This window comes from Rattus norvegicus, chromosome 15 (genome assembly GCF_036323735.1).
Source record: "Rattus norvegicus strain BN/NHsdMcwi chromosome 15, GRCr8, whole genome shotgun sequence".
NCBI classification, from domain to species: domain Eukaryota; kingdom Metazoa; phylum Chordata; class Mammalia; order Rodentia; family Muridae; genus Rattus; species Rattus norvegicus.
The window spans coordinates 103944036-103954672 of record NC_086033.1 but is presented as its reverse complement, the minus strand read 5'-3'; the positions used below and the strand labels follow the sequence as shown (position 1 = coordinate 103954672).

At 41.0% G+C, this 10637-nt stretch overlaps 1 protein-coding gene across 14 annotated transcripts in view; it reads right to left on the bottom strand.

The window, feature by feature from the left end:
* Window positions 1–4845: 4845 nt before the first annotated feature.
* Mbnl2 (muscleblind-like splicing regulator 2) overlaps window positions 4846–10637 on the bottom strand; it is a 157694-nt gene continuing 151902 nt past the window's right edge. For all 14 annotated transcript variants that reach the window (XM_063274619.1, XM_063274622.1, NM_001415043.1 and 11 more), the window contains one exon: window positions 4846–7635. In XM_063274619.1, coding sequence (XP_063130689.1) covers window positions 7508–7635 — 128 coding nt within the window. In that variant the 3' untranslated portion in view covers window positions 4846–7507. The remainder of the gene's footprint in view (window positions 7636–10637) is intronic.

Genomic DNA, 10637 nt, shown 5'->3' with positions numbered 1-10637 from the left:
TTAGGCCCAGGGATACGCTGAAACACATGAGGCCCAGGGACACACTAGCCTTTTCACAAAGCTGTAATACTTTGATGAATATGGGAAGCCGTATATATTCAAGATTCTTTATTACTTGTTATCAAAATATGTTTCCCAAAATGCCATGTGTAATTTCTGACCCCTAGGAATATGTCCTTATTGGGAAATAGAGTTCTCCATAGGTCATCAAGTCGATGAGGTGTCATCAGGGTGGGCCTCTATGGACATGGCTGGTGTCTTCATAAGATGATGAGAAGCTGATCACATACGGAGGGAGGCCAGCGGACAACAGTGGCAGACAATGCAGTGGTGGCCCTGCGGGCTGAGGATGGCAAGAATTAGTGTGGCCATCAGAAACTCCAAGAGTCCAAGGAGGACTCCAGCCAGAGTCTAGAGGGGAGCCTAGTTCTGCAGACACATTCAGAGTTGTTAGAGAATAAATGACAGCCATCAGAGTCTGTGGGCTCTTGTCATGGTCAACCTAGGGGTGGAGCATGAGTCTTTAGGAGTTTTTCCCCCTTCTCCTGCTCCTGTGTTATTTACTTTCCTTGATAGTGTGACCTACTACCTGGCAGCGTGAGGGTTTATTTCTGCTTGCAGCTTAAGTGGACACTGTGAGAGAAGGCAAGTCAGGAGAAGGCCGGTCACATCACATCTACAGTCAGGAAGCACAAGCTCTCAGAGGGTGGAGAGGAGCTGTGCTAGAAAACACCGAGGCCTTGTGAGCCATGTCCTCAATGCAGCCCTCACCTCAAGGCACACTTCTGGCTGGAAACTAAGTGTTCAAACATGAGAGTCTTTGGGAGATATTCTACATTTAGACAGCTCTCATGTACATGCTAATGGTCAAAATGTATTCTCCCAAAATGCATCTTGAAATCTTCACTCCCATGACTATGTGTATACTTGAAAATAGCCTTGCAGATGTGTTAATACGAGGCCCTTGGAATGGTCCTTCATTCAATACGATTGGTGTCCTAATAAGGTAATCTGAATCTACAGAGGAGACCTTCATATGACGCCAGAGGCAGAGGCTGGAGCAGTGTGGCTACAAAGGATGCCAGTGACTAGAAGCCTCTACTAGGGACTGAACTGTCCAGAGGATTTTATCCATAGCTTCTGGATAGCAGAGGCTGGAACTTGACTTATGCCCCTGTCTCTTGAGCTGCTAAGACAGTCTTAGTCTGGGCTTACTGAATATTTGTTGAATTGAAGTAATTGAAGGATCCCACATATAGAGTGAGGCTCGTTATTGTCATTATAAATCTATAATTTGCCCGTTGGCTTCTGGTGATAATTGTCATTGAGGAAATAGAAGAGGCGTCATTGTCAAAAAATGTTTGGTTAGAAAAGGAGATAGGGAATCACTGTGGGACCCAAACACTCATTTGAATACTGTCCCAGGGGGGGAGTGACTGGCCAGCAAGCAGTTGTTCCCTGTCAAGGCCAGCTCCACAGACCTTGTATTTAGGTCCTGTTATGTCTCTGTGAAATACTGAATTGTGAGGCTCAAATTATGGGTAAAGAAAACTGATGTTGCTCAGAAGTTGTTCAAACGGAGACCTGAGAGTGAAACTTGGGTAGAAATTCGGCCCTTAGCCACTCAGCTATTGTGACAGGCAGACACCGATCATCCCTTTCTAGGGATTCAAAAAGCTTACTGTGGCAGATGATTAATGTTTAAACCATCCTCCGTATAAATATGTCAGAGTCCTGGGTCTGCGTTTATTACGTGCTTCCTTTGGTTCATCTGTACACACCCTGGTCAGTCTCTTCAGACATAGCTGGAACTTGCGGCTAGTGTCCTTCAAACTGTCAAGCAGCTTTGGCTATGTTTTCTACCTTCCTAAGTCCACGCGTTTCATATTTTAATGCATGGGTTTCCATTCCTCAGTGTGAGGGTTCAGTGGAGGCCAGCGAAGGGGAAGCCCTGGCAAGGGCAGCATTTGGCTTGTGTGCTTCTAAGAGTTTCCCTTCAGTAACAAAAGATTTTCTAGCAGAAGGGAAGAACTGACCCCGTTTCGATTGTTTTAGTGTGCAGACAAGAACCAGTCTGAGTGGTTTTTGCTTTCATAAGCCAAAGGCCTGGGAAGACCCACAGTGAAGTCAGGACACAAAGGCAAACAAGAGAGAGGTCCAACTTTTCAGCCTCTCTGGACAGAATTGGATTTTAGCGGGAAGCCTTCCATGTGTGACCTTCTGCGACCTTTGTATAGAAATTTATTCTCTCTGGCTATTTTCCCCAGACTTTCAAATTACATCTTCTCAGGGACTATACATGAGTCTGGCTACTCTATGACTTCATGAAACATCATTGCTGGGCTAAATTCAATGGCTTTCATTCTGTTTTAACAGAACCATATGGAACTTGACAAAAGCTAAACAAAGCTGCCATACCCTGGAGAGAAGCACTTCTGGTCCTAATAAAGAATTAAGTTCTGTCCGGAATCTCTAATAGTACTTTGCAGTTTATAACTACAAAGTAACAATGTATTTCTAACAGCGTGTTATTATGACAGGGAAGAAAACCCATTTATTAGAAGGAAAAATAATTTTAAAATTAACATTTCACTTTAAAGCCACCTAAATTTCGTACTTAGAATATGAAAGTGTAGCTTGGAGAATGGCTCACAGTTAAGTTCATTCCAACAAGGCTGTGGAGTTAAGATGAGCCAAAACTTGAAGTTCCAATTCATAAAAGGGTTGCCTAGTTTTTACGAGGTTTTACTTTTCCTCTACAGGCGAGTATAAGGGATCCTTTGTAAAGCTACAAACAGTATAAAATGTATGTGAACCAAACCGGTCACTGATCTACGCTGTCTTATGAAAACACCTCAGTGTGAGGAGTACCGGATATGACCTGACTAAAATGAAGCCAACCAGCACACGTGAAAGTCACACGGAACGTCGTGGGAAGACACCCCTAGTTGGCAGGTGGTCAGTTCTTAAAGGGACTGAAGCAAAAGAAGATATTGAAGCGGTGTGCTGGCTGGTCAGGCATGTTAAGATGTGACAGGAGAAGGTGCTGGGCAGAGCTAGGCATCTTCTTACCTGGAAGGCAGACGAGGGACAGCACTGTTGGGAGAGCACTGTTGGGAGAGCGCTGTTGGGAGAGCACTGTTGGGAGAGCACTGTTGGGAGAGCACTGTTGCTCTATAATCTAGACTCACAGAACAGTGTGTGTTTGCCGTGCTCTGAGTTTGGAATCTCTGCAGCAGCTGCACCCGCTTGTCCAGTATTGGCAACTGTGTTCATCGACGTAGGGCAGACTCGTTGGAAATTTACACAGACTGTTTAACATGGACCTTGGAGCCCAGACCTCCTGCCCCACCTCCCTTGCCTCCTCTGCTGAGGAACAGAGGGAAGCCATTATCGATTCATTCTTTGTGACTCTCGTGTATTCACAATACTCAAGTTATTTTTATGGGGAGGGAGGAGTTCAACAGAAATAGTTACTCAATTTCTCAGACACTTGGATACTTGAAGTGGGGCGATTATTCCTTAGGGAGTCGCCAAGTTGAATATTTCTGACAGTTTAAAAACATCAGTATGTTGAACATTACTTCAGTTTGCATGGCTGCCCCTAATTCTATAGTGTTGTAAAAAAAAAAAAACCTCTCTGATTAAAGGACAGAGAACGTGTTACTGGGTCTGAAGTATCATTTTTGGATTATATAGTCCAAAATTAAAATAGTATTTTTGACAGAGAACTATATAAGGCAATTGGTACTTTATACCTAAATGATTTTATGCTAAAGAGATATAAAGCAGGCTGCTTTCATATCCTTTTGGGTTTGACATGCATGTTTGTTTTTTTAACCTTAGTTTTATTATTTATGTGTATGGGTGATTTTCTGTATACCATAGGCGTGCAGTACCTGTAGTGGCCAGAAGAGGGTGTCAGATTCCCTGGAACTGAATCTACAGAGCTGTGAACCGCCATGTAGGTCCTGGAGTCCCCTCAGAGCAGCCAATTCTCTTGACTGCTGAGCTAACTCTGCAGCCCTTGAGATGCCATCTTAAGAGCACACTCTAGGTAGAATGTGGACGAAAGAGCTACAAATTCCCTTCCAACCTGTTCTGTTCTTAGTCTATACAGCCAGGACTTTTGCATACAATGAATTCACTGTTCTGTCCCCCCTTCAGCAGCTACACATCACACTGACCACTTAAGCTCCTCCTAGAAATCTGCATAACAGGCTAATGGCTCCTCCCCTCACTCACTCATTCATTCATTCAATTCATTCATGAAACTCACATTCTCGATGCTTGGCCCCCATTTGCTCACTGACATGCGTGTCTCCCACGATGAGTCAGAATCATAGCAAACAGTGGGATGCACTGTTGTTAACTTTAAAGGACACTGGAAGCATTTACCAAGTGGTCACTCTAAATTATTATTCCTGCTACTTAAAGCCAAAGCCCAGGGCTGGAAAGATGGTTCAGTGGACACATGTGCTTGTTGCCAAACCTGATGACATGAGTTCAATCTCTAGGGCTCACATGCGAGGACAGAATCAACTCCCTCAAGTTGTCCTTCTGCCTCCAAATATACACAGTGACATGGGCCACCCCCAAACAAAAGTGTAAAAGAAAAAAACCAAACCCAAAGCTAAATCAAATCAGTCAGTCAGTCTGTCTGTCTATCTACCTATTATTCATCCATCTATCCATCCATATCTATCTGTCTATCTATCTATCTGTGCCTCTCTCTGTCCCAATTAGAGACTGATGCTTGTTCTTTGGTGTCACTGAGTGGTATCCATGACAACATTTCTGTCCAACTAATTACCTACATAAACAAGAAGGAAGACCGCAACACAATCCTTTTAAATGCTTCTTTTATTTCATTGGTTGTACATTGGGTGAGTGAACTGAATATTACAACCAAAACATAGAATTGATACAAATTAGAGTCCTGCTTACACCGTGAGATAACGAATGAGGGAATTCTTTAAGAAGTGTTACAGAAAGATTTAGTAGAAATGTGACCAGTGGCATATGGCTGAAAGAATATTTCTGTGAAGTGCTGTTATATCCTGAAAACCAAGAGTGAAATGGAGTTCCCATACGAGTGGAGTTAGTTTCCTAACTTCAGTAAGCTGTTGAACTGATATCTTCCTGTCTTGGATATTGGTGATTTTGTTTTTGTAATTAAACAAAGCATTTAAGATTTATCCATCATAGTCAGACTTCTGAATATAAACAAACTTTTGGCAAATAATATTTATACAGAAAAATAGTTTTAGATCCTCTCAAATCCCAGAATTATTCTATAAAATTACATTATAAATAAATAAAAAGCAAAATCTGTTGTACATATATTTGTACATCTATGCATTTGCCTTGCTTCCTCCTTATTGGAAATGGCGTATTTGACTCTGCATATTATAATCACAATTCTGGAAAATGGATATCATAGTAAAAATACAGTCATCTATATTTGCTGGGGGATAGAGGTGATGTTTTGATGCTCAATTATTAAAGGGCTGAAAATAGCTATGTGCTAGTAATTTTTAAAATAAAAAATCATGAAAAGAAAGAAAAAGAAGACAGTTACAACAATTAGTCTACAAAAATATTTCGGTGATTCCCATAATTTACCTTTTTAGTCTACTATCTTTTTAATGCGTTTAAATGAGTAAGTAAAGAAAAAAAAATAAGTCTGAGTGTTTTAGGCAAGTTGTAGCGTAACTACATTGTTATAGCTGAGAGAGTTACAAGTATCAATAATACATGAAGATGAGAACTATGGAAGTGATACAAGTTAGATACAATACCTTTCCACAAATTAAAAACAAACACGATACAAGCACTACTCAAGATTACACTCAGAATGGGATTTCTCTTTGATACAGTTATCAGATCTATGATGTAAGATAAATAGATAGTAATTAGACTTTGACCAACATGAATTAAATGCAGTTTTTTTCTCAATCAAAACAAAAATGATATGGTTGGATGCCTTTAGTTTTCAGAACAGGCAATGATACCAAAAATTTAAAATATTTTACATTCAATCTCAAAAGTCAAAATACTTCAATCACTAAAATGTTCACAAAGAAAATGGATGTTTTAAACAATTACACATAATATCCATTTATAACAGTTGTTTCATTTCTTAAACAATAATTTAAAAACTAGGTACTGTGTAGGCTATGTGCAACATATAAAATGTGAAATATGAAATATTTGGTACGATAGTGCTTAAAATAAACTTTAAAACAAACCTTCTGAACAAAATTTAATTGTATCGCTATTACCTTGAAGATCAACCAAGTATTTAAAAAAAGTAAACAACATTAAAATATGTTTCATCCATATATAGTATATATATGTATGCGTATATATAATATGTATGTACTTGTATTAAAGTTTTTTATACTTTTGAGACATAAAATATGCTTTAAGGTGAAAGAATTAAAAGAACTATTTTTTTCCATGCTGTAGTTAGTTACAACCCTTTAATCCAACTTTTAAAATGCAAAAACAGTAATGGATTTTTTAAAAAGTGAAACTATCTACTTCTTTTTTTTTTGTTTGTTTGTTTACATAGTAATTTAGATTAAAGTCACAGTTTGCATCTGTAGTGACTAAACTCAGACGTACTTAAACTGGAATATTATACAGACCTCCTCACCTACAGCTTCCCTGTTTGACTAGGTTTTAGTTTAGAGGAGTTACTCAGTAACAGGCAACCGGAGGGTGAGTTTGAAAGACCAATCCCTTAGATTCGACTGTCGGCATGAGCCTTTCATTCTTGTCAAGCTGGATGAAGTCTGGCAAAATCTAGGCACTTCTACAAAGTCTCTCTTATAAAACAACTTTAAAAATATACTTGTGAAATAATACCTCCAAGACTTTGTCGGGTTGGGTATGAAGGTCATACCGTGCAAAGTTTTTTTTTTTTTTTTTTTCGATCTATGCAATGTTATTCTAGAATCCCATGATTCAGTGTGGCATCTCCTGGCAAAGCGAACCCCACACTCTTGATGTGTCCCCGGCAACTGTGCTTGAACTGCCACTCAGATTTTAGACCTGCGAGGCAGGTGCGTGTTTTACTTCACTTCCCGTCTCCTGCTTCGAGTGTCCGTCTCCTCAGGAAGTGAAATCATACCCTTATGATCCAGTCAGGAAATGAAATGGTGGTGATTGGAATTAGAATCGAACCTGCCCTTGGAATAGGTACTTAAACTAAAGCTAACTGCTTATTGCTAAATTTGAAGTATTCTGAGTCGAAATGTGTATACTGGGTGGGCTTTCTGCATCGGCTATAGTTATGGAGATAAGACAATATTCCTGGGACAGAAACTACGCTCAGAACCCTGTAAAAGAAAACCTCATCCTGTATGTCTTTGAACATCGCAGCTGGTCTCAGGTAGTTAACTATCTTAGGCTGGAATATACTAAGCATACCATATTTAATACTCGTATATGACATAGCAGAACTAGCCTTAGGGTTGCGGTCTGTCCGGAAGAACTAAATTTAGCATGCAGTTTGTGGCAATTCTATTGAGGAGCAAAGGGGATAGTATGTACAGTAACAATGTTTAGTTATTCTCAATGCAGATTCTTGGCATTCCATTCCATTTCTGTTGATTATTTCAGAATTATCTGTTAAAGAAAAAGACAAGCGCAATTTAGACTTCCTGCAGGGAAAAGAAGAAGCTCAAGTCTTATTCTTTTGCAGACAGATATTTGAAAGCAGAACGATCTCCAACATCTCACAGTTCTGACACGATCATTAACTTTGTAAAGCCTGTACCCTTCATGCTGAGGATGTCTGCACTAGACCGTTTCTTCTGTGTGCCCGTGGCAAGGAGTAGTGACTCACACACACAGTGCTCTGTGAGACCACGGCAGCATGTATGTGGGCAGGCAGTCTGTCCCGCCCTCAATCTCTTTAAGTGATTTTGCTTTGTATTTCTTTGGTCTATGCTCATATCACTAATCAAACTGACATTAGATCTACTGACCAGAAAGTCGAGTCAAAGAATTCATCTTGGAAAGTTGTTTTTGAACTTAACTGTACACATTAATCAAGCAGATAGTTTAACTGTTCAGTTACAACTCAAAAAATGCAGTCTTATCAAACATAGCCTTGTGCCTGAACAGCAACCAGGTTCAAATGCAGGATATGCTTAAACGTCACACTGAGAAGGGATAAGCATCTAATTAAGCAGTTAAAAATATTTGTAATAAACACAAAAGCTCAGACAAAGTTCAAGCCAAGCTACTACTAGCTCCAAGCTGTGGCTTCTGGGGTTAACATCCAAGGTCCCTGCTCTGCTCTGCATCACTGGACTGTGACTCCAGGGCCTTGCACATGCTAGGCCAGCACTCTGCCACTGAGCTAACCCCCCCAGCCCAAGGGTGTCCCTATCTAATCCAATGCTCTTGGGTTGAGGGGTTTGGGCCTATGCAGTCTAGACCAATAAGTATCACGCTTGGGTATAAAGTTTTATCAAAAGTATTTGCTCTTTGCAGCACACTAATGAACACAAGTTCATTTGTTAGGTAGCCAAGAAGAAATAAGAAATAACTGATGGAACGAACCCCCTGTGGTAAATATTAGCTAACACTGGTGCACATCGGGTTTCAGTTCCCAATAAAAGGGTTATTTCTAGAGATGTAATTTATTATCCTATTATATCAGAGTTTATGCCTGATATAGTTCATATGTAATACTTTAGTATACTCGAGTGATAAACATGTCCGTCCTTTACTTCATTGGGCGTACAGAGGCGGTCTATGGAATGGGCTAAAAATGGAGGTGACTTATGGAAATCTATGTGAAATGAAGGTTTGGAACTTCGAGATCCTGAGGCTATTCACCTAAGGTTTAATCACTCATCTTTACTTCTTTGGCTGCACGAGTGTCTGGGAGTGAGGATGCTACACTGGGGCGGGCGCCCAGAAGACAGTGTTGGGAGTTCTGAGCTGCTCAACTCGGGTGCTGGGAACCAAACATTGATCCTACAGAAGAGCAGCAGCTTCAGGTACCCACCGAACTGTGGGTGACTGATCTGTGAATAAGGGCAACATAGAACTTTTATATGTAGATACTGTCATGGGATTAGAATGCATTTATCATACTGTCTTTGAATGACGTCATGGCAGTTAGGTAATACTTAGAATCTCCGAATAGTCAGTTTATACTTTGATTTTAGATTTAGGTAGCTGACTATTAAATAAGGCTTTCCTGTATTTCAGTCCCCAGCCTCCATGCTATATCTGTACAACAGATCTGCTTCCCAGTGATGTCTTCCGCTAATCACGTTCTAGTTTTTCCCCTATTTTCTCTTAGTTTAGCAACAGACCCTGAAGGGTACAGGGGACCCACTAGCTCCTTAGACAAAATAATGATGTATTTTTTTTGGAATGTACACAGTTCTGCTTATTGGATGAAGTAAAAAAGCCGGACAGAACAAAATTACAAACACCTGATGGGCGCCCTTCAGAAAACCTAGCAATGAAAAAGGGGGTTTGCATTACGGAAACTTACAAGGGTGCTTTTAACGTGTTCGTGACAGAGAGACCACTGGGAAATAGCTAAGCTGGAGCTCCTGCAGCCTGCCTTCCCCCTGCCAGTGAATGGAGTGCATGAAGCCAGTCAGTGCCTGGAGACAGACAGGGAAGAGTGGGCTCTGGTGTTGCTGGACGAGTCTAGACCAGAAAACTGTTTCTCAGGGCCGTACCTTTGTCTGTCTATGGCACGCCATGCGTGTGTAGGATGAAAAGGCTGGGACATACTCAGAGCAGCTGTGGGCTTCAAGGACTTCTGGGATTTGACCTCAGGGCTGAGTGAGACATTCAGTTTTTCTCCTTAGAAGCTCCATTTGTGGGTGGCAATGGTTTCCATGGAAGTCTCATTTATTGCTTCTTCTTTTCTCTCTGAGAACACTAACTCACTGGGACTGTCTGAATGAAGTACATTCTAGGGTGAAGTGTCCCTGTACCACATCCATATCTGTATTTCCTGGCACACCTCTTCATCACTTTGCCTCTCCCATTCTTTCTTTTTTCTTCCAGAGCTGAGGACCGACCTCGGGGCATTGTGTTTGCTAGGCAAGCTCTCTACCACTAGGCTAAGTCCCCCACCCCTACTTCTACCATTCTTTATGACAGTTTTTTTTATACCCAGATGAACTGGACGCTTCAGAAGGCTTCTGAACATTAAATACTGACAAAAATCATATTATTAAAATACTAGGCTTACAGTTGATATAGGTGAGGTGGCAATACACTACAAATCTGATGTACACTTTAACAAATGCTTAATTAAAATATCGGGGCTGAAGAGACGGCTCAGAGGTCGACAGTGCTTATGACTCCTTCAGAGGGCTCAGTTTGGTTCTCAGCACCCATGGCCAGTGGCCTACAACCAGCTCCAGGAGACCCGATGCTCTGGCATCAGCCTCTATGAGTATTTATTTGCAAGCATGCACACACACACACACACACATACACACACACACACACACACACACACACACACACACAGAGCAAACATACTAATGAAAACCAACTTTGAGAACAGCACATCAAAATAAGCACAGCAGCCCGAATACCGGTGCTGTCTTTTCTGTTTTAGTCCAAGCTGAAGTGGTTCCCTA